At 54.0% G+C, this 23,695-nt stretch overlaps 1 protein-coding gene and 1 long non-coding RNA gene across 2 annotated transcripts; one reads left to right on the top strand and one right to left on the bottom strand.

Annotated features, from left to right (window-relative positions):
- Positions 1–4,192: 4,192 nt before the first annotated feature.
- CCDC102A (coiled-coil domain containing 102A) lies at positions 4,193–20,582 on the top strand. Its single transcript, XM_029075110.2, has 8 exons — positions 4,193–5,382; positions 6,601–6,818; positions 7,813–7,921; positions 9,114–9,230; positions 10,345–10,554; positions 13,372–13,542; positions 14,443–14,546; positions 19,216–20,582. The coding sequence occupies exons 1-8, from the start codon at positions 4,744–4,746 to the stop codon at positions 19,337–19,339; spliced, it is 1,692 nt and encodes a 563-aa protein (XP_028930943.1). The 5' UTR covers positions 4,193–4,743; the 3' UTR covers positions 19,340–20,582.
- LOC114815050 lies at positions 15,687–23,670 on the bottom strand. Its single transcript, XR_005660587.1, has 5 exons — positions 23,485–23,670; positions 23,031–23,123; positions 20,883–21,096; positions 16,830–17,003; positions 15,687–15,765 (listed from the first exon to the last, which is right to left on the bottom strand). It is a non-coding gene; the product is annotated as an uncharacterized LOC114815050 (long non-coding RNA).
- Positions 23,671–23,695: the final 25 nt, after the last annotated feature.

The raw sequence follows: 23,695 nt of genomic DNA, 5'->3' as shown, positions 1-23,695 counted from the left end.
CCTAATGATGTTACTGGGGGTCAAAGGGTAGGAATGAGATGGAGCCCGAAGGCCGGGGCAGCTGTTGCGGCTCCCCCCCCCTTTCCTTCAGAAAAGCGAGGTTTGCACCACAGGCCACCGGGCGCATGCCTCCATTCCCTCTGTGAGTCCAGTCGTGAAGGAGTTGCATCTCTGCTACTCGCTCTCAGTTCTTCTGCTGCAGGAGAGATGAGGCGGACCCTGCCCCGACTCCTCTCTGTGACCGCTGCATGACCCCAGCCCGTAGGCCCGGGTGCATGGGCCCCTTTTGGTTCTCATATGGTATTTGTTAAGCGCTTACTATCTGCCAGGCACTGTACTAAGCTCCGGGCTATATACAAGCTAAATCAGGTTGGATGCGGTCCCTGTCCCACATGGGGCTCACAGTCTTCATCCCCACTTTACAGATGAGGTAACTGAGGCAGAGAGAAGTGACTGGCCCAAGATCACCCAGCAGACATGTAGTGGAACTGGGATTAGAATTCATGTATTCTGACTTCCGGGCCCGGGCTCTTTCCACCAGGCCACACCGCTTCTACAAAAGCCAAGAGCTTTGGGGAGACATAGGCAGAGGGCTGGTATCTGCTGGAGCAGCCAAAGAGAGGTGGGGTACGTCATCCCCAACTTGACGCAGACCCGGAAATGCCTGAAGCCAAGGAGACAGAAGGCTGAGCTCTGGGGAGAGGGCAGAAATAATGATAATAATAATTAAGATATTTGTTAAGCTCTTACTATGTGCCAAGCATTGTACTAAGGCCTGGGGGAGATACAAGAAGATCAGATCGCAGACCCTGTCCCACATGAGTTTAGGAAGGAGGGAGTAAGATTGAATCCCCATTTTCCAGATGAGGAGACTGAGGCACGAGAGGTTAGGTGACTTGCCCCGAGTCACACACCAGACAAGCGGTGAAGCCAAAGTTAGAACTCACGTCCTCTTACTCTCAGGTCCGTGCTCTTTCCGCCAGGCTATGCTGCTTCTTGGAGGAGGTCACGGTTGAGGGAATGTCCAGACCGCTGGGGTTCCATGGGCAGGACTCCTCATCTCCAGCTGCGGGGGATTTGCCAGGTTGGTCAAATGATCCCCACTGGCTACAGACCTGCTGCTTTTAACTGACTTCTGCAGGCAACCATCTGAAACTGCATGAATGAGAGATTGACCCTTCTGCCCTGTGGAAGAGCTGTGATTTTTTTAAAAAAAATTGATTCAATCGTATTTATTGAGCACTTACTGTGTGATATTTGTTAAGCGCTTACTTGTGTGCTAAGCACTCTTCTAAGCTCTGAAGTAGATACACGTTAATCAGGTCTAATTCATTCCGATTAGACCGTAAGCCCGTCAAACGGCAGGGACTGTCTCTGTCTGTTGCCGACTTGTTCATTCCAAGCGTTTAGTACAGTGCTCTGCACATAGTAAGCGCTCAATAAATACTATTGAATGAATGAGGGTCACCGTCTAAGAGGGAGGGAAAACAGGTCTTGAATTCCCATTTTACCAATGAGGAAACTGAGACACAGAGAAATGAAGTGACTTGCCCGTGTTCACAGAGCAGGCAAGTGGCAAAGACCCAGATCCTCAGACTCCCAGGCCCATGTTCTTTCCATTATGCCACACTGCTCCTGTGATTGGGCAAGTCTCTTAACTTCTCTGTGCCTCAGTGACCTCTTCTGTAAAATGGGGATTAAGACTTTGAGCCCCACATGGGACAACCCGATTACCTTGTATATCCCCCAGAGCTTAAAACAGTGCTTGGCACGTAGTAAGTGCTTAACAAATGCCGTCATTATTATTATTATTCATTCCCCCTGAGAGGAAGAGGGCAAGGCTGGAGTGGATTCCAACCAGGCTGCTCTGTTCTGAGCCTGATGAGAGAGCCGGTGGAGGTGGAGAGAGAAGCTTGCTGGTGGGGCAAGAAGAAGGAATGGGTTGGGCCAAGATGGGGGTGGCCAGCGAGGTACCGTTTGAGGTCCGGTGACTTGTTTCTGTAGGTGATTTGGAGGGCTTGTAAGGGGAGATGAGTCCCCGCTGGAGCTGGGTCAGGCTTTGACTTGGTCAGGGCAGCCAAATTTCTCCTGAAGAGGGTTTCCCCTCGAGACTCCGGTCACCAGAAAGGCTCCCGGATTCAGTGAGGAAAACTGAGGAAGCAGGAGCCTGCCGCCTCAGCCCACACTCCACCACTCCTTAGCCCAGTCCTGTGGGCAGGCCTGGCACAGACCTTCCCGAGGGGCCAAGGGGGGGACAGGAAGGCCCTGAAGGGAGTCAGGCCTGGCAGAGCTGGCCACCACCAGACTTGACTCCTGGGCACTGTGGAGGGCATTGCTGGGCAGAGGACATTGCTAGGGGGAAACCATCACTCAGAGGAGGGCATTGCCGAAAACAGGGTGTCACTCGGAGGAGGGTGTCCAGTCTGAGGACACTCTCTCTTTGAGGAGGCCATCACTGAGCAGAGAGATAGCACTCTGAGGAGGATTTCCACCCCGAGGATATTGTCTCTTTGAGGAGGGCATCACTGTGAGGAAAGAATTGCTGAGAGGAGGGTGTCAGTATATGGAGGATGTTGCTGTGCAGAGGGTGCTGCTCTGAGTGGGGGTTTTGCCATAAGGAGGGAGCTTGGCTGCTCTGGAGGGTTTGTTTGTTTTCAGTGGTATCTGGTAAATCCTTCCTATGTGCCAGGCACTGTACTAAGCTCTGGTATAGGTACAAAATAATCAGGTTGGACGCAGTCCATGTCCCACAGTCTTAACCCCTATTTTACTGATGAGGTGACTGAGGTGCAGAGAAGTTAAATGACGTGCCCAAGGTCACATCACAGACAAATGGCAGAGCTGGGATTAGAACACGGGTCCTCTTTGACTCCCAGTCCTATGCTCTTATCAATTGGCCACGCTGCTTCCCAGCCAACTCTTGTTTGTTGTTTTGTTTTATGGTATTTGTTAAGCGCTTACTAATGTGACAAACACTGTTCTAAGCACTGGGGTAGATACAAGTTACTTAGGTTAAACACAGTCCTTCTCCCTCCTGGGGCTCACAGCCTAATAATTCTGGTATTTAATAAGCGCTTACTGTTTGCCAGGCACTGTACTAAGCGCTGGGGTGGATACAAGCAAATCGGGTTGGACACAGTCCCTGTCCCACACGGGGCTCACGGACTCAATCTCCATTTTACAGATGAGGAAACTGAGGCATAGAGAAGTAAAGTGACTTGCCCGAGGTCACGCAGCCGACAAGCGGCAGAGCCGGGAATAGAACCCATGACCTTCTGACTCCCAGGCCTGTGCTGTATCCACTACACCATGCTGCTAGTAGGAGAGAGAACAAGAAAACTTTTTGGGCTGTCATAGTCAACCTCTTGCCTCCCCAAGCCCTCCAGCTCTCCCCACTCCCCATTTGGAAGGGAGTAAAAAAAGTTAAGAGGGTAGCCTTTTTTTAATGGTATTTGCTCCAGTTGGCTTGGGAAGGGCTGTGAAAGGTGAGGAGTTCAGGCCCCTGGTAGAGCAGACTCAGGTTAGATCGTGCTGCGGTGGGGGGCAGAGGCCAAGGGGGGAATACTATCCCAGCAGCATCCCCCCTCTTTCTTTCCTTACCATCGGCTTTAAAGCATTAAATCACCTTGCCCCTTCTACCTCACCTCGCTACACTCCTACTACAACCCAGCCATTCCTACGACCCATTGCGTTCCTCTGATGCCAACCTTCTCACTGTACCTCGATCTCATCCATCTCACCCGCATCCGGCCTCTGGCCTGGATTGCCCTCTCTCTTCATATCTGATGAACAATTACTCTCCCCACTTTCAAAGCCTTACTGAAGGCACATCTCCTCCAAGAGGCCCTCCCTGACTAACCCCTCATTTCTTCTTCTCCCACTCCCTCTGCATCGCTTTGACTTATTCCTTTTATTCATCCTCCCTCCCAGCCCCATAGCGCTTATGTACATATCCGTAATTTTATTTATTCTCCATCTCCCCATCTAGACTGAAAACTCCTTATGGGAAGGGAATGTGTCTTTTATATTGTTCTATTGTACTGTCCCATCTGTTTAGGCCAGCGCTTTGCACACAGTACGCACTCAATAAATACAATTGATTGACTGACTTCTAGGGGCAAAGAGGAGAGGCCCAAGCTCTTGTGGACTGATGCCCCGTTTGTTTTAATTTTGTTTCTCGTCCAGGTTTCTGAGATCTCCAGCCTTCCCCCCGCCCCCCCGAAGAAGGGTCGCCACGGAGAAGCGCCGCCATTTCTCCCTGCTGCAAAGCCTAGGGCATGAGAAGCCAGACCCACCTGCCTCCCCCGCCCCAGGAAGCCATCCTCTTCCCAGGGTGCTACCCGCCAAGCCCTTCCTGTGGTAACTGTTGGTCGGGGGGGTCTTCCCGGCACCTCCGGGGTTGCTGCGACCCAGCTCCCTCCAAGGCCGATAAGGCCCTGCCGGGGCCAGGGGATCCAGCAAGAACCCCGAGCCCACCCCAGAGCCCTATGGGACTCCCTTGGATTCCAGAACTTTCTGTCAGGCCGGTCTGAGCCCCCCCGGGTCGCCCCCCACAAGGGAGCCCACATCTAGGACGTCTCCCAAGGACATCAGAAACTACCCACCGGAAGAGGGACTTCAGCTTCCGGAACCAGTGGGCATCTCGGCCCTGGCTCTTGACCCCAAGCACCAGCTCGCTGCTGGTCGACTCCCCTCAGCTTTCTAAGGCCCGGTCTCCCCATCTCGCCTCCCCCTCCCGCCACCATGAGCCACAGCACCAGCTCGCGTCTGGCCGACTCCCCTCAGCTCTCCAAGAGCAGCCTCCTGACCATCCTGGGCAGCCCCTCCCCAGAGCGCATGGGCCTGGTGGACTCGCTGCCCCCGACACCACCCAGCGGGACGCCCTCGCCCGGCCCGCCGCAGCTGCCCCCACTGGGCGGCGGGGCCGGGCCGCTGGACGGGGACTGGGAGAGCCGGGAGGAGCTGCGGCTGCGGGAGCTGGAGGAAGCGCGGGCCCGGGCGGCCCAGATGGAGAAGACGATGCGCTGGTGGTCCGACTGCACCGCCAACTGGAGGGAGAAGTGGAGCAAGGTGCGGGCTGAGCGCAACAAGGCCCGGGATGAGGTGCGGCAGCTGCGGCAAAAGCTGGAGGCCCTGACCAAGGAGCTGACCGGCGCCCGGCGGGAGCGGCAGGAGGCCCTGAACGAGAGCGAGCAGCTCAGCAGGGAGCTGGCCAGGTGGAAGGGCGGCCAGGGGGAGGAGGGAGAGGGAGACAGGGAAGGGGAAGAAGAGAAGGAGAAGGAGCTGGACAACCGGGTGGCCTCGGAGAAGGAGAGCGAGGCGAGCGGGCCCGAGCAGGAGCCGGTGAGAGACGTGTGGACCGAGAGGCCGCCCAAGAACAAGGTGAGCGGGGTGGCGGGCCGGGGCCGGCGGGAAGGACCACGCCTCTCCCCACACCCTCATTTGGGACTAGGAACCGGCTAGATTGCCCAGCTGCAGAAGAGGCAAGAGCCCTGGAGTCAAGAGCCAGGGTCGAGGTGCTCACCTGTTCCTGGAAGCTGGAGCCCCTCTTCCGGTGGACAATGTCAGATCATCCCGTCTGAACTCCCACTAGGCCCGATGGTCAGGCAGATGACAGACTGGGGGGCCTCTGGGGAGGGCTGCCTGGCCCAAACAATAATAATCTGGTAGTTTTAAGCGCTTACTAAGTGCCAGGCACTGTACTAAGAGCTGAGTTGGATACAAGCAAATTGGGTTGGGCACAAGCCCTGTCCCACATGGGGCTCATAGTCTTAATCCTGTTTTACAGGTGAGGGAACTGAGGCACAGAGAAGTGAAATGATTTGCCCAAGGTCACACAGCAGACAAGTGGCCAAGCTGGGATTAGAAGCCAGGTCCTTCTGACTCCAAGGCCTGTGCTCTAACCACTAGGCCTCGCTGCTTCTCTGCCTTCTCACGCATTCTTTCCCGGCAACCCAGTGCTTAGAACAATGTCTGGAACTTAGTAAGTGCTTAACAGATACCATTTAAAAAAACACGTGGTGTGCCTTTGGGCCACCCTGTTCTCCACTCTAAGTTCCCTCAGAAGTTAAGTGGGATAAATCTCTGTCCCCTAGAAGCTCATCATGGTGTCACTGAAGACACTGATTGTTTTGCTGCTCAGAGAGGGGGAACCAGGTCAGTTTCGAGAGCTGGGCTTCTTTCTGAGTGTCCACCAATTCCTCTCCTCCACCGACACTGACCCCAGTCCTGAGTATACCCTATTGTAGCCAATGGAGCAACTTAGACAGCAAGCCCCACCGAGGTCACTTCCCCTTCGATGCCTCACCCCACCTCTGCCCCCCAAGCACCCTAGTGAGCTTGGTATCTTTGCAGAAAAGAAAAATCAAAAATCCCCCTTAAAGCCACAGAGGAAACCTTTGGGGTGGGGGGGGAGAGCTCCTGATCTCCCGTGAGCTTTGAACAGCATCCCTCTGCTCCCAGAGCCCGGCTCTGCCCCCGCCCCCAGATGTGGGACCAGGTCCAGCCAGCCACTCTACTCACCCCAGAACACTAAAGACGGGGCAGAACACCGAGGGAGAGGCGGTGGGTCGAGGCAGCAAGTCACTCGTGGTCCCACAGGAGCTGGAGCTGATGGAGAACCTCCTGAAGAGCAAGCACGAGGCGCCGGAGAGCTGGGAGGGGCGGGGCGTGGGGGGCGTGCGGGCCCCCTTCTCCCGCCAGGAACGGAACCGGATGCTCTGGGAGGAGGTGTCGGTCATCGAGGAGGATGCCACCAAAGTGACCGCTCTGAAGCTGCGGCTGGACGAATCCCAGAAGGTCTTGCTCAAGGAGCGCGAGTGAGTCGCTGGGGCTAGGAGCCTCGGTCGGAGGCATCTGACTCTGGCCATCCAGGGAAACTTTCATTCCAGGGGTTATGGGATGGTGGGGCTGCAGAGACTTCTCCAACCACCCCCCTCCGGCTGTCTGGACAGGGAGAAGTCGGCCAGCGGGTCGGCGGCTGGGAGTTTCGCACTCGGGCTGGTCACCCCTTGGAATGCAGCCACCTCTGGGGAGGGGCATGGATGCATCAACCAACAGTATTGCGGGGAGGCAAGGGAGATCTTTTCTCCGTGGGAACTGTGTGAAGGGTTGGCATAAGGGGAGGAGGGGCCCTAGGGGGTCAGCCCAGAGTGAAGCATAGGGAAGCGGTTACAGGGAGGCCCTCGGTTTCAGGTGAAATCTCTTTCATTCATTCAGTCGTATTTATTGAGCGCCTACTGTGTACAGAGCACTGTACTAAGCGCTTGGAAACTACAGTACGGCAATGAAGAGAGACAGTCCCTGCCCATAATGGGCTTACAGTCTAGAGGCGGGGAAAACTCTTCACCAAAAGAAGAGCTTTGCTTCATGACAGTCTTTCTTTGAATCTGGTGTCAATGAAATGAGCCACCTCCCTGGGATCTGAAATGTCTTGGATAACGGAGAGGAGAGGCCGGGATGCCTAGGATCCCTTTCTGTCGTGGCGGCGGGACTGGGAAAGGTATGGGTGGTCCCAGGAGGGATGCTAAACCTCTTCCCTAGTGTCCTAACCAGGGTCAGGATTCCCCTCCCCGGCCCCTCCACCCTACTCACAACAGCTCCGCACCCGGCCCGGTGTGGTGGAGGACTGCAGGACTCCTGGCTGTGCATCCCCTTAGCTAGGTAGAAATGGCACACGCATTCTTCCCCTCCAATTTCTACCTATTTTTGTTTTAATAATAAATCCTGGGAGAAGTGAATAGCCAAGGAGGTGAAACTAGGAGCCCTCCGCCCAAGGGGCAGTCTGGGGGACTCACGGTCCTGTCCCTACAGGGATAAGCTGTCCCTCAGCAAGAACATCGAGAAGCTGGAGGGAGAGCTCAGCCAGTGGAAGATCAAATACGAGGAGCTGACCAAGAACAAGCAGGAGGTTCTAAAGCAGGTGAGCAGAGGCGGGGGGGGGGGAACTGACCCTGACTTTGCAGCACAGTGGATAGAACACGGGCCTGGAGTCGAAAGGTCACGGGTTCTAATCCTGACTCCGACACTTGTCCGCTGTGACCTTGGGCGAGTCACTCACATCTCTGGGCTTCAGCTACCTCAACTGTAAGATGGGGATTGAGACCGTGAGCCCCAGGTGGGACAGGGACTGCATCCAACTCGATCAGCTTGTATCCACCCCAGCGCTCGGTACGGTTCCCGGCACATAGTAAGCTCTTAACAAATGCCATCATCATCCAGCTCCCGGCTCCTCCAGGGGCCGAGGCTCCCTCGCCGCATCCCGGGGCTGGAGAATTTGCTACTCGTGAACCCAATCGTGTCACACCTGCTCTCTCCCTCTAAACTGCAGCTCTAACAGACCCCTCCCCACACCCTGCTTTTCCTAGGCCCTCTTTCTGCCTCCTCTTCCCCCATCTCTCTACCCCCCTTCCCCTTTCCCCCAGATGGGGTCCACCCCCAGCTCTCCTCTGGCCTCAGGACCTCGGCCGCTGCCTCCCCGCTCTCCAGGCCCCTTCTGCGGCCCCCACCGGCCTCACCCCACAGATCAACCCGGCCATCCGTTATCTCCCTATTGCCTCGTCGGCCTACCCACCCCCCAGCCCTGAGCCTGTCGCCCCCGGGGTGCTCTGAGGGTGGCAGAGGCGCCAGGAATGGAGTCACACAAGTGCTGCTCCTTGAAACTGGCTTTCCCCGGCCTAAATCCACCTCAGCGGGCTCAAAGCAGGGATGATGCCTAGGTTCAGGGAAGCTCCTGGTCTTCAGCAATCTCCATCAGCCCGGATCTCTCCCACCAGGTGGCAGCAGGGCCCCAGGAATTCCTGCTTCCCGCCCCTAGGAATGGGAGGGAAAGAGCTTGGGATGCAACGTGGATGCTGGGACACCCCCCCGCCCCCCACCTCCCAGCCTATCTTGAGTCACGGGGCTTATCCCCAGCTTGCCAAACTCCAGGCAGGGGCTCTCCCTATCCCAGCTGCACCCCTGGGGTCACTTCCTATGGGCCGGCACCCTCCCTCCGACAGTCAAAAGTGGGGGCATTCTCAGGTCCCGAGCCCCCTCGGCAGGCTCCCTGGAGCCAGGGTGGAGGAGGGGGAGGGCCCGGACTCCCCCGACCCAAGGCAGAACTGTCCCCGCAGCTAAACATCCTGAAGGAGATGCACCAAGACGAGCTGGGCCGCATCTCGGAGGACCTGGAGGACGAGCTGGGAGCCCGCTCCAGCATGGACAAGAAGATGGCAGAGCTGCGGAGCGAGGTCAGCCCACGGGGCCGGAGGGTCTGGGCTATAGAGCCACCCCTGGGAGGGGGATCGGCCAGAGGCCTGGTCCGCAGGGCCACCAGTCAGTGGGGGGGATCGGCCGGAGGGTCAGGGCTGAAGAACCACAGCTGCAGTGGACCAGACAGAGACCTCGGCTACGGGACCACCGCTGGATGGTGGGGTCAAAGACCTAGTCCGCTGGAAGGTGTAGCCGAGGGTTTGGGCCCCGAAGACCCGAAAGGTCAGGTCACCCCGTCCTGACATTGAGAGGGGAGAAGACTGAAGGCGAGTGGGAAACTCACTCGGTGCCGCCGGGAGATCCCTGTCCGGCACCTGCCGTGGCCGGCTTGACCTCTGTCTTGCTCCACTGCCTACAGAGCCAGAGCCCAAGGGCAGCTTCTTCAGCAATCCCAGGCGGGAGCAACAGCTCTGACCCACTGACCTGGGTTCCCCACCTCTAGACCCTCAAGGCCTGCTGAGCAATCTCCCGCTTTCCCATGAGGAGCAGTGAGTCTAGTGGAAAGAACCTGGGCCTGGGAGTCAGAAGATCTGGGTTCTAATTCCTGCTCTGCCATATTTTTTTTTAATGGTGTTAAGCACTTACTATGTGCCAGGCAATGTATTAAGCACGAGGGTAGATACAAGTTAATCAGGTCCCACATGGACCTCACAGTCTTAATACCCATTTCCCAGGTGAGGAAACTGAGGGCCAGCACGGCAGACAAGTGCTGGAGCCGGGATTAGAACCCAGGTCCTTCTGACTTCCAGATCCTTGCTGTATACAGTAGGCGCGCTCCTTTACATCACTTGACTATTATGTGATCTTGGGCAAGTCACTTGATCTCTCTGGACCTCAGTTTCCTCATCTGTAAAATTGGGGTTCAGTGTCTGGCCTCCTTTCTGCTTAGACCGTGAGCCCCATAAGGGACAGGGACTATGTCCAACTTGATGATCTTTGTTTCTACCCCAGTGCCTAGTACAGTGCTTGCAATATAGTAAACGCTTAACAGATACCACAATATCATTATTAATATTATCATCGTCGTGACTCTTATTTGATAACGCTATTAATGTTGTTATTATTACTACCCTCATCATGGCCCTGGCCCAGATGGAGCGGCTTCAGGCGGAGAACGCGGCCGAGTGGGGTCGGCGGGAGCGCCTGGAGACGGAGAAGCTGAACCTGGAGCGAGAGAACAAGAAGCTGCGAGCTCAGATCGAGGACCTGGAAGAGGTCCTGGCCCGCAAGCGGCGGCAGACGGCCAGCGCCCTGGATTCCGACCTCAAGGCCATCCAGGCTGAGCTCTTTGAGAAGAACAAGGTGGGGATGGGGGGCGGGGGACCAAGAGGGGCGGAGAATGGGGGGGCAGGGTTGGGGGGCAGGGGATCAAGAGGGGCAGAGAACAGGATGGGGTTGAGGGACGGGGGATCAGGTGGGGCAGAAAACAGGAGTGGGCCCGGGGAGCCAGGAGATTATAGTAACGTCTCTCTCCCCCTCTGGACTGCAAGCTTGTGGGCAGGGAATGTGTCTGATTATTGTTATGTTGTACTCTCCCAAGTGCTTAGTACAGTGATCTGCACACAGTAAGTGTTCAATAAATACGACTGACCGACCGAGGGACGGGGATTAAGTCAGGGTGGGACGGATATCACAGAGTGGGGATCAGATGGGGCTAGGAACTGGGGTGAGGGTGGGGTTGACGATCAACTGGGCGGGCTGAAACCTGGAGTCCCCAAACCTCCGAAAGCTCTGGCGTACCCTTCCAAGCTCTTTAGTACAGTGCTCTGCACACAGTACGTGCTTAATAAATGCTGTCGATTAATTGACGGATGGATGCCTGTAAGCTTGTCCTCTAGACTGTAAACTTGTGGACAGGGAATGTATCTGTTGGACTCTCCCAAGTTCCTAGGATGGTGCTCTGCACATAATAAGTGCTCAATAAATTTTACTCTCCCAAGCGCTTAGTACAGTGGTCCGCACATAATAGGTGCTCAATAAATACGATTCAATGAATGAATGAGTACGACTCATCGATCGATCGATGGATGCCTGGAAGCAGTGCCCAGGATGGATGGGGGGCAGCAGAAAATGGCTGAGAGCCTTGGGCTAGGTAGCAGAGAGAATGCAGCTATGAGGCTACTAGGTCCTGAGGCAGGGGAGTTTCATCTTCACCCCTCTTCCTTGTGGTCCTTCACATAGCCCTTGGGGGTCACTCCTCCAGCTCCATCTATCAATCAGTCGTATCAGTCGTACCGTGTGCCATCGCTATACGGAGGATGCCCAGATCTACCTCTCCAGCCCTAACCTCTCTCCTTCTCTGCAGTCGCGCATTTTTCCCTACCTTCGGGACATCTCTACTTGGATGCGTCACTGACACCTCAAACCCAACAAATCCGAAACGGAATCCACATCTTCCCACCCAAACCCTGACCTCCCCGTGTCTTTCCCATCACTGTAGACAGCTGCACCGCAACTTTGGCTTTTTCCTCAACTCATCTCTCTCATTCAACCCCCATATTCAATTGGTCACTAAATCCTGTCGGAACTACCTTCACGGCATAGCTAAAATATGCCCTTTCCTCTCCATCCAAACCGCCACTTTGCTGATCCGGGCACTTATCCTATCTCACTTTGACTGCCGCATCAACCTCCTTGCTGACCTCCCTTCCTCCTGTCTCTCTCCACTCCAGTTCTTACTTCATTCTGATGTCCAGATCGTATTTCTAAAAAAAACTTCAAGCCGTGTCTCCCCACTCCTCTAGAACCTCCAGTGGTTGCCTATCCACCTCTATATCAAACAGAAACTCCTTTCCATCGGCTTTAAAGCACTCAGTCAGCTCGGCCCCTCCTATCCGCCTCATTGATTTCCTACTACAACCCAACCCACACACTCCACTCTTCTAATGCCAACCTTCTCACTGAACCTCGATCTCGCCTATGTCATCGTCAACCCCTTGCCCGTATACTCCATCCCCCTTCAAATCTGACAGACCCCCACTCTCCCCTCCTTCAAAGCCTTGATAAAACCACATCTCCTCCAACCGGCCTTCCCCAACTAAACCCTCATTTCCCTTGCTCCCTCTCTCTTCCGTGTCAATCAGTCGATCGATCAACCGAGTGCTTACTGTGTGCAGCGCACTGTCCTAAGCCCTTGGGAGAGTAGAATATAACAGAGTTGGTAGACATACAATGAGTTTACAGTCTAGAGTGTCACCTATGCACTTCGATCTGTGCTCTTTAAACTCTTGATATTCATCCCACCCTCAGCCCCACAGCAAGTAGATAAATAGCCATAAATGATTTTATCGTCTGCCTCTCCGTCTAGACTGTAAATTTCTAATGGTCGGGGATTGAGTCTACCAATTCTGTGGCATGGTTCTCTCCCCAGCACCTAACAGAGTGCTCTGCAGACAGTAAGCACTCAGTAAATACCATTAATTGATTGATTGATTGATTCATGATTTTTATTGACCGCTTACTGTGTACGGAGCATTCTACCGAGTGTTTGGGAAAGTACAATATAATGGAGCTGGTAGACATGATTCCTGCCCACAAGGAGCTTACGGTCTACAGGAGGAGACAGACAGTAAAATAAATTACAGACAAGGGAAATGGCAGAGTATAAGGGTATTTTCATAAGTGCTGTGGGGCTGGGGTGAGTATCGAAGTGCTTAAGGGGCACACAGCTGACTGCATAGTTGACTGTGAGAGGTGAGTAGATAAGGGAAATAAGGACTTAGCCTCTTGGAGGTGTGAATTCAGGAGGGTTTTGAGGGTGGGGATAGTGGTGAACTGTCAGGTACGAAGGGGAAGGAGTTCCAGGCCAGGGAGAGGACATGGGCAAGGAGTCAATGGTGAGATAGACGAGATTGAGGTATAGAGAGTAGGTTGGGATTAGAGGAACAGTGTGTGTGGATTGGGTTGTGGTAAGAGATCAACAGGGTAAGGTAGGAGGGAGAGAGTAAGCTCCTCTGCCCTCCATCCTCCTTCCATCAGAGGGTTTGGGGTGATCAGGGACCCTCATGCCGCCTCCACTCCCCCAGCCAGCTCAAGCCACACACCGCACCGCCCCCCAACTCACCTCCCAGTTTCCTTCTTCCTCACCCTCCCTCTGCCCTCCTTCCCCTTGTCTCCCAGGAGCTGGCAGACCTGAAGCATGTCCATGCCAAACTGAAGAAACAGTACCAGGAGAAGATGGCAGAACTAGCCCATGCCAACCGGCGGGTAGAGCAGCACGAGGGGGAAGTGAAGAAGCTGCGGCTGCGGGTGGAGGAACTGAAGAAGGAGCTGGCCCAGGCAGAAGACGAGGTGGTGGGGGCGGGGGTGGGGGCTGAGGTGGGGGCTGGGGCCGGAGCCGCCAATCCAGTGATTCCTGAGCTGGCGGGGTCCCACTGGCCTCCAGCAACCCAACGTTATGGTTTCCGACAGACTGGTCAGGGTCCTGGGTAGAGAGGTTCGTTCAGCCTCCAGTTCTACTGCACCTTCTGCCTCTGGAGTTTGCTTATTAGTAGTAGTAGTATATATTATATTATTATTATTCTGGTATCTGCTAAGCGCTTACTATGTGCCGGGCACTGTTCTAAGCACTGGGGTAGATACAAGGTAAACAGGTTGGACAAAGTCCCTGTCCTACTTTGGGCTCACAGTCTTAATCCCCATTTTACAGATGAGGAACCTGAGGCCCAGAGAAATGAAGTGATTGCCCACGGTCACAAAGCTGACAAGAGGCAGAGCCAGGATTAGAACCCAGGTCCTTCTGACTCCCAGGCCCCTGCTCTATCCATTAGGCCACGCTGTCCCCACTGACACTTGACTTCCTCAGGAACGACTCTGCTCCGTTCCCACTGGTGATACATAGGCTAAGCAAATCAGAGGGAATATTAATCAATCGATCGATCGTATTTATTGATGCTTACTGAATGCTAAGAGCTTGGGAGAGTACGATATAATAGAGTCGGCGGACACGTTCCCTGCCCACAACAAGTTTACAGTCTAGAGGGGGAGGCAGATAGTAAAATAAATAAATAAATTATGGATATAACATTCCAGGTTAGGGAGACCCCAGAGAACTTGGGAGATCCGACCATCTTCTTCTTGCCCTCTGGGGAGCCCGGTGGGCTCGGGGCTGGGGTGGGGGCGCCAGCATCTTAAGGGGAGGGGGAAGACCTGGCTCACATGGTAACTGTGGGTGTCTCTGCCGCCCTTCAGCTGGACGAGGCTCACAACCAGGCCCGGAAGCTGCAGAGATCCCTGGATGAGCAGACCGAGCAGAGCGAGAACCTCCAAGTGCAGCTGGAGCATCTGCAGTCCAGGTGAGGCCCAAGGAGAGGCACTCAAACCTGCCGAGGGGAGGCCGAAGGAGGCCGGAGACCCCGACGCTTCACGCGGCGGGCCGAGCCGGCGGTTAGATGAGAGTACCTCGGTTTTCTCTCAGAACAGTGGGAGGACTGGGGATCGGCGGGAATGAACGGAAGGAAGAGAATGGAGAGACAGTGGGGCTGACTCCTCACTGCGGGGGTCCTTCAGCATCCCACCCCCTCACTGGGTGGAAAAGGGAAGGGGCCGCAAGGGGAGGAAATCAGAGGAAGGAAGAGAGGGAAGCTTGAGGGTGGGGAGGGGGCAGAGCGAATGACAGGCCCGGGCAGATAGAAAAATAGAAATGGGAGGAAGGGAGGAGACAGTGCTGCGGGAAGGACAGGAAGCCAAGATGTTAAGAGCAGGAAGTGAGGGCAAAAAGGTTAAGAGAGAGCTTGACCTGGTGTATATTTGTTGGGTGCCACTTGGGAGAGCTCAGATTTCCGTTCCCCAGTCTGAGAGCCGGGCCGCCCTCCCCCGACAGATCTGGACAAGAAGCAGGGAGCGTGGAGGACCCACCCCCACCCCCGACCATCCCGAAGGGAGTTGTGGTTGGACGGAGACTCAGAACAAATCCCCGCTTTCTTCCCCCAGACCAGGAAGGGCCGGGCTTTCGATGCTGCTCGATTCCTGGGGCTTTGGCCTTGAGCAGTTTATCCGGATGGGAAAGAGGAAGGCTGGGGGAGCTTAGGAATTCCTGAGAGCAGGCCCCATTGCTTTCCATCTCCTTGGGCTTGGCTTAATGTGAACCCTGCTTTGGAGCAAATCCAGAGGACTGGACCGTGGGATGGGAGAAGTGGAAGACCCGGGGGGAGGGGAGGAGGAGGGATTCTGAGATATTTATCCTGCAAGAGCACGCTCACACCAGTGGCAAATCGCAGCACAGCGGCAGCAGCAGAAATCAATCAACGCTGGGTTTTTTTAAATGATATTTAACTATACTAAAACACTGGGGTAGATATAAGCTGATCAAGGTGGACACAGCCCATGACCCACATAGGGCTTATAGTCTTAATCCCCATTTTACAGATGAGGTAACTGAAGCACAGAGAAGGTCACAAAACAGACAAGTGTCTTGAGTACTTACTGGGTGCGGAGCACACAACAGCGTCAAAAGACGTTTAAAGCAGCTTCATCAAATTCTCCCATTCTTCCGTCAGCTCTGGGTGTTGATGGCTGAGGGAGGGATCACGCAGAAGCTTGTGAGGAGGGGATGCTCACTGAGGGCTGAAAAGAGATGGCCTCATGGCCGTCTCTGGTGATGGAGCATCCCGGAGCTGATCCCGAAGTCCTGTATGCTGGGTTCCCCCTTGTTTGTTCACTATTTGCTCTCTTCCGGTCCGCTTCCCCGATCCTCTTTTCCTGACTCTCCTGTTTTGTTCCTGGGCTTGCCTACCACTTCTGCACAAACTCTCTCTCTCTTTTTAATATTGTATTTAAGTGCTTACTATGTGTCAAACAATGTTCTAAGCGGTGGGTACAAGTTAATTCGTACACAGTCCCTGTCCTGCATAGGGCTCACAGTACAAGTAGGAGAGAGAACAGGTATTTAATCCCCATTTACAGCTGAGGGAACTGAGGCTTAGACAAGTTAAGTGACTTGCCCAAGGTCACACAGCAAGCGGTCGACAGAGCCGGGATTAGAACTCAGGTCCTGTCTCCCAGGCCCATATTCTTTCCACAGGCCATGCTGCTGCTGCTTCTCTCACACAAACACTCGCACACACACACACCTACGTAGTTATTCTTTCTACACACATCTATACTACACTGTCTCACACAAATATGTGTCCATCAACCTGAATCCCCGTTTTACCGATAAGATTACCGAGGCACAGAGAGGTTAAGTGACTTGCCCAAGGTCACGAAACAGACAGGTGGCAGGGGTGGAATTAGAACCCAGGTCCTTCTAACTCCCAGGCCCATGCTCTATCCATTAGGCCACACTGCTTCCCAGTAATTTTTGATTGTTAAGCGCTTACTATGTGCCAGGCACTGTTCTAAGTGTTGTGGAAGATACAAGTTAATCAGGTTGGATCCAGTCCCTGTCCCTCATGAGGTTTACAGTCTTAATCCCCGTTTTACAGATGAAGTAACTGAGGCACAGAGAGGTTAAGTGACTTGCCCAAGGTCACACAAGAGATAAGTGGCAGAGGTGGAATTAGAACCCAGGTCCTTCTAAGTCCCAGGCCCATGCTCTTTCCGTTAGGCCACGCTGCTTCCCGGTATTTACTATTTACCGTATGCTGAGCACCGATCTAAACTCTAGGTGGTTCTGGGACCAAATCCTTCTCCCTTTCTCCGTGGGTGTCTCTGCAATTAGTTAACCGGCTGCTGGACCCCAGAAATAGCCTCCCAGCCTTGGCACGCGCCGTCATTTCCTTCGCCGGCAGTTTTCAAAGGGTCTCTTCTCTCTGAAAGAGGTGTCCAGAAATTAGACGAACCCCACGACGACGGGGGAGTGGGAATGAGGAAAACAATCCCGCCCTCTCTCAGCGTCTGTGGCAGCCTTTGATTCGGGCCACACATCCAGTAAATCCAGAGGAACTGCGGTGCACCGGCCTGCACCGGATTGCCCGATAAGCACCGCATTGGCGGCCACATCCTAGACGGAATTGCTTGCCAGGGAGGGGTCACCCTGGATCCTTCTCTCTTAATTGTTCCCGCTGCTGGGTCTCACTTTGGCCTTTTGCATCGGCCCGGACGGAGCCTAACACGGAGCTTCCGTGGCAGCAAAGGGGCTCTGAGCTGCGTGATGGGAAGGAGCTAGGGAAACACAAGGGGCCCTGTTCTTCTTGTCCAAGTGGAGGAAGGACCCAGAGGGAAAGGCCGAGAGGGGTCCAAGGAGGCCAGGCGAGCCAGGAAGCGGGAGTGTTTGGAGCTCACACCCCGGCTCAGGAACTGTTTCTAATCCTGATCCGTGGGGCGGAAGTTGAGGGGGGAAGGGGACCAGTGGTAGGTCTCATCGCCCAGAGAGAACCTGGCCTATTTCCAGTCGGAGAAATGACCAATCCCAAAAATCCTTTGGGAGATGCAGGACGGCAGGGAATAAAAAGCCAGACAATGTTGTATGTTTCAAGTTGCTCATATTCAAATTCTTAAAAGAAGATTTGGGGTCTGGTTTTTCTTATCGTCGATTGGTGTGTATAACCCTCCAGGGGCCGAACCCCGAGAAAGATGGAAGATTAATGTTCGGCTAGCTAAAGTGCCTGAATCCAGGGAGGGTCCACCCAGCTATTTCCTCAATTTTAACTTTCCTTTTTTCTTTTTTTTATTTTAATGGTTCGGGGACATCTCCATTAAATCACCTAAGAGTAATGGAGGCTCCATCCCCTCCCCCCTGCTTCCCCGCCCCCACCCCCCAACACACACTCCCCTTCAATAATTCATGCTTTCCAGTAAGATGCAGCCAGAGCGTCCACTTTGTCAGGAGAGTTATGGGGAGGGCTGTTTCCATCGGCGGCGCGTGGCTTTGATTTGAAATTTTGCTCGTAAATTTTGTCTGATGAATTTTAATGCTGAAAGAGTGAGATGCGGAGGAGGCTAAGAGCTTTTGTGTCCACCGGGAAGTGGAGTGCTGACTTGGGGACTCCCTATTTCCCTCCGTTCCCTCCGCATCTGGAAGCCCCGAGGTTACCGTTTCAAGGAGGAATGACAGGGGGTTCTGGGTCCTGCTCCTGGATGCTCCCACCCTCTCCTGCTGACCAATTTTCATTCATTCATTCACTCAATCGCATTTACTGAGCACTTGCTGTATGCAGAGTACTGTACTAAGCGCTCGGGAGAGTACACTACAACAATGAACAGACCCACTTCCTCTTGAGCCGAGAGTCTTCTGTCCTGTGTCTACCATCCTGGGGGCCAGGGGAGAGGGGAAAGAAGAGAAGGAAAGCTTGTGGCCTTGTGGAGAGAGTACAGGCCTGGGAGACAAAAGGACCTGTCTCCCCACTCCACTGCTTATCTGTTGTGTGACCTTGGGTAAGTCACTTCACTTCTCTGTACCTCAGTTACCTCAGCTGTGAAATGGGGATTAGGACTGTGAGCCCCCTGTGGGACATGGGCTGTGTCCAGCCTGATTAGTTTGTATCTACCCCAGGGTTTAGTACAGTGCTTGGCACATAATAAGCGCTTAACAAATGCCATAAAAAAACCAGATCCTAGACATTATCTCTTATGGGCTGGGTTGAACAGAGTCATAGAAGTAGCAGAAGAAACAGCTATGTGGTCTACTGAAAAGAGCTCAGGCCTAGGAGTCAAGAGACCTGAGGTCTAATCCCAGTTCTGCCATTTGCCTGCTGTGTAACCTTAGACAAGTCATGTAACTTCTCTGGGCCTCCACTTCCTCGTCTATAAAATGGGGATTCGCTATTTGTTCTTCGTCCTAGGTAGCCTACGAGCTCATGGGGGACAGAGACTGTGTCTGATCTGATTACCTTGTCTCTACTCCAGTTCTTAGTAGAGCGCGGGGCCCATAGCCCTTACAAATTACACAATTATTATCATTATTAGTATTAAATATGCCTGATCCCTGGAGGAGCTGGGGTTTCCTGAGAGAGACTGTGTCCCTGAGGCTCAGGGGAAGTAGCACGTCACTTCAGGAACCTCTTCCCCATCTCTTTCTCCTAGGCTCCGGCGGCAGCAGAACCCTCTCTTTGGGAAGATCCGCAGCGCCCGTTTTGGACCCGAGGAATCTGGGGACGGTACCAGCGACCTCGACGAGGACGAGGACTTACAGATACAGGTTCCCTAGCGCCCGGGGTCAGGAGGAAGAGGAGGAAGAGGTGGAGGAGGAGCGTGAGGGGAGAGCCTCTCAGCACCGTCAGCAGCGGCTCTGCCCCGAACACGGCTGTGAGGACGCGGGTGTTGTGGGAGGGCACGGCCTCCGTCGAATTGCCGAAGCCAGGAAAGATACAACCATCGGATCGCGAGCGGGGTCTTAACCCAAGAGAGGAGGCCCGCCCACTCAACTGCCCCCGGAGCAAGGCAAGACCACATAGGCTGGAGCCTCCAGGGCCCCCTTCCTTGGCTTCCTGCTAGGCCCCCCCCAAATCACACCCTGTCCTCTTGTCAGCTCTCCCCTCTCCCCAGCTTGCCTTCAGCCTTCTGACCCACTCTGCCCCCCCAGACGCCCTGGGAATAACCCGAGAAAATCTGGGAGCCAGAATGGGGACCACAGAGGCAGGATGGAGGCCGAGGTGATGGGTGTGGAGGCCCAGTTCTGAGAAGTGTTCTATGTCATATATATTTTATATATATATATATTATATATATTTGTAATCTGTTTTATTATATAAACGAATGAGCTGAGAGGAGAGGCGGTAACCCCCGTTAAGGCTCTGGGGATCATCTTCCCCATAACAGAGTTTCGCCCATAGGCCAGCGATGGACCCGTGGTCCCAAGCCCGAAAGTTCTGTTCCCCCCAAGGCCCAACTTTCTCTCCCTCTCCCTTCTCTACCCCACTCCCTCTTCAGCGTAAGAGAACTACAGAAGCTGGGGGGCACTGGCCCGAGGGGGAGACCTCACAGAGGCACGGTTGGCTCTTGGGAGCACCGGAAGGTTGGGGCCACTCCCCCTCACCCGATCCTCTCTCGGCTTGGGCTCCCAGTCGATCCGGCTCGGGGCTCAGATCCCCCAGTTCTGAGGCAGGCCCAGCCCTGGCCCTCAATTTCCACTCCATTTGGAGTTCTACCAGCCATTTGCCAAGACCTCTCCATCTCTTTCCTCTGCCTCTTTTCCCACCCCCAGCATGGAGTCGGTCTCCCCCCAGAGGCCAGGCTCAGATGCTCTGAGGCTGGCTGGGCCAGTCGCCCCAGGGCCAGAGGCTTGGGGCAAATGAAAGCAGCCCAGGAAGGGATCCAAAAGAAGGAAGATTGGCCAACTTATTTTTTACAATTTCTGTCTTTTGTAATAAACTGAGTTAAGATAAGCTGAGGCTCAAAGAGTACGTCTTTGGTGTCGGGGAGCTTGGTCCTGTTGGGAGCGGTTTGGACTGCCAAAAGAAGCTCTCAAAGACTGGAGGTCTTGGAAAAGGGGGAGTGGGAGGTTGGGAGAAATCCCCCGACTCTCATAGGATTTTCGGAAGGGCGATTCGGCTCCCCATGCCCCCCACCACCGCGAGGATTTTGTGATCCGTCCCGTTGCAGGGGAAAAGAGCAAGCCAGGGGATTAATGCTTAGATCTGGCCGAATTCAGTCCTTTGAGGAAGCATTTGGATGTACCCCCTTCCTGTCTTCACCACCAAACCCCCCTGCCCCTGCCCAGATGTGAATAAAACATGGCAGCTGACAATTACCAGGTCCTCACACCACACTCCGTGAGGTGGCTAATACTGTTCTTGGAGACAGGCCTAAAACGATGATAAAAAATTTAAAAACCGACGGTGTGAGCAAGTGGTTTTTATAGGCAGCGTGGGGTTTGTTCCCATGGCAACAGAAGGCAACACCAGTGAGCTCACTTCCTGGACGCTCGGCTTTCTGGAAGGTGCTGGAGGGAGCTGGGTGAGAAGGCTGATGGGTGGGAAAGAAGAGGGGAGGGGGGAGGAGAAGGAGAAGAGAGGTCACAGCTACTCCCAACACTTTCTTCTCCCCAAAGGAAGGTCCTGGAGTGGGAAGAGAGAGGAGGAAAGAGGAGGACAGGAGCCCAGCCTGCCTGGGAGCCTTTTTTTAAAAATGGTATTTGTTGGCTGTGTGTCAAACACTGTTCTAAGCGCTGAGGTAGATACAAGTTAATCCGGCTTCTTCCAGACGGCACCAGCTGGAGGGGTAAAAATCCCGAACAGTAACTTGAACATAAGGAGGAGCTGAAGTAGGATAACCTCTGCCCCTCTGTCACACACACACACACAAAAACTCACTTCAAATTCTCTCCACCAACCCCCAGTCGATGTCTCGGCAAGTGTCAGCCTTAGAAGCTCTGCCCCCTCCCCAGCTCAGCCTGGGACATTCTCAGACATAGAACAGACCCGATCAGGACGCGGTGGTATTTCACTCCAGACTCCCTGGCACCTCCAATAAGATAGTGTCTGTACAGGGCAGTAATTACAGATCCTATATCTTCCTTCCCCTGTTTGCCCAGGAAGGCTCTAAACTGAGGGACTCCAGGAATCTCCTCCAGCTTGGAGAGTGAGAGGAAGGGCGTGAAGGGGTTGGGAGGAGGCCGGTGACGGGGAAGAGCGAAATAGAAGGGAAAATAATCATGTTTGCTTTTCAGGAAAGTCCAGGCCTTGTGGGCTGGAAAATATCCGGCAGGACCGAGCGGAGGAAACAGCAGCCTCACACTTCCAGTGCGTGAGAGCCAAGTCGTAACACCCTGGGGCCGCTCCTCCTTTTCTGCTGAACTACAGGGTGTCAGGTCTAACTCCCTGAAAGTGGCCCATGAAAGGAGGTTAATTGTCCCATTGCGGGGAAGAAGCCACGGCAGCTGAGAACTCCTTCATAGCCAGCTGGTCCACCTCTCTGATAATAATAGTAATTACGGCACTTGTAAAGCGCTTAATCCGCACCAAGCACTGGGGTAGATACAAGTTAATCAGGTTGGACACAGTCTCTGTCCCACATGGGGTATCTGAGACCCGGAGAAGTGAAGCGACTTGCCAAAGGTCACACAGCAGATACGTGACTGAGCAGGGATTAGAACCCAGGTCCTTCTGACTCCCAGGCCTGTGCTCTCTCTACTATCGATGGGAAGCAGCACAGCGTAGCGGATAGAGCACGGGTCGTGTTTTCGAATCCTGGCTCCACCACTTGTCTGCTGTAGGGCCTTGGCCAAGTCACTTCACTTCTCTGTGCCTCAGTTCCCTCATCTGTAAAGTGGGGATTAGAAGTGTGAGCCCCATGTGGGACAGGGACTGTGTCCAACCCAATTTGCTTATATCCACCTCAGCACTTGTACAGTGCCTGGCACGTAGTAAGTGCTTAACAAATACCACGGTTATTATTATCATTATTACTAAGCCACACTGTTTATACGACCTGCAGTTCACTGCATTCCTGTGCTATTTCCACAAGATGGGGGAGCCTGTAGGGCCTGAAGCAATTCTTCCCCAGACTGCCCAAAAAGATGAGAACCAAAGCGGCCCAGTGGAGGCACGGACTCGGCCACGTACCTGCTGTGTGACTTTGGGCAAGTCACTTAACTTCTCTGTGCCCTCATCTGCAAAATAGGGATTCGATACCTGTTTTCCCTCCTACTTAAACTGCCCTAAGTGGAACCTTATCTTGCATCTAGCCGAGTACTTAGTGCGCTGCTTGGCGTATAGTAAGTGCCTAACAAATAACACCATTATACAGGTAGTAGGAATGAATGAACAGGAGGTGATAATCATCTCCTTATTGTGGGGTCCCAGCTGGCAAGGGGGAGGAGCAGGAGGGATTAGGGGCTTGATCAGGGATAGGAGGGATCGGGGGAGATGGGATGGAGCTTCACTCTCATCCCTCCTTACCTGGCATCTTGCATCTGACTCTCCAGGGCAGCCTGGCACACATTCATTTGCCTTTTCGGGACCTCCAGGTGGCAGTTGGCTAATGCAAATATTCTTTCACCAAAGAAGAGATTGAGTCAAAAGGAGGCAGAGGAGGCTGTCTCTCATCTCTGTGGAGAGCTAAGATCTCATCCCAAGTCTCTTGACCACACAGGTTCTCTGTCCCATCCACTAGTCTGGGATCTCCCAGGGAAAGAAGCAGGAGGGTCGCCTCATCTTTGGTTGGGGAAGTCAGAGGGCGGAGATTCTTTAGCCCAGTGGGGCAATCACTGAGCCTCTCTTCCTCACCCTCCCCTCTTGCCCCCAAGGCTCCTCCCCCATTCTTGAACTGAACTCAAAGCTTTCACAAAAATTCGAGGAAACTGAGCCAAGCCCTACTGGGCTCCAGATCTGGACACTTGCCCCTGCAATGTACCTGTTGGGACTTAGAGGGTCGTCCTAGGTCACGATTTCTGGATTTCATTTCCTGGTGCAAACTAAGGGGAAGCAGACTTCCAAACTTCATGAGTGGCATGGAAAGGACTAGAAGAATTCATGAGAGGCCTTCTCCTGAGGAGAAGTCGCCACCCCAGAAAAAGTATCGAGGAAATCTTCTCTTCAGGACCCTTAGAGGAAAGCAGCATTGT

This window comes from Ornithorhynchus anatinus, chromosome 11 (assembly GCF_004115215.2).
Source record: "Ornithorhynchus anatinus isolate Pmale09 chromosome 11, mOrnAna1.pri.v4, whole genome shotgun sequence".
In the NCBI taxonomy this organism is placed as follows: domain Eukaryota; kingdom Metazoa; phylum Chordata; class Mammalia; order Monotremata; family Ornithorhynchidae; genus Ornithorhynchus; species Ornithorhynchus anatinus.
The sequence above is the reverse complement of the archived record's forward strand: the minus strand, read 5'-3'. Positions and strand labels throughout refer to the sequence as shown.

Bases quoted from the DNA above. Each gene is read 5' to 3' on its own strand.
- CCDC102A (XM_029075110.2), top strand. From the start codon at position 4,744: ATGAGCCACAGCACCAGCTCGCGTCTGGCCGACTCCCCTCAGCTCTCC. The intron at 6,819-7,812 runs GTGAGTCGCTGG...CTGTCCCTACAG, and splicing joins GTCTTGCTCAAGGAGCGCGA to GGATAAGCTGTCCCTCAGCA. The intron at 7,922-9,113 runs GTGAGCAGAGGC...CTGTCCCCGCAG, and splicing joins AGCAGGAGGTTCTAAAGCAG to CTAAACATCCTGAAGGAGAT.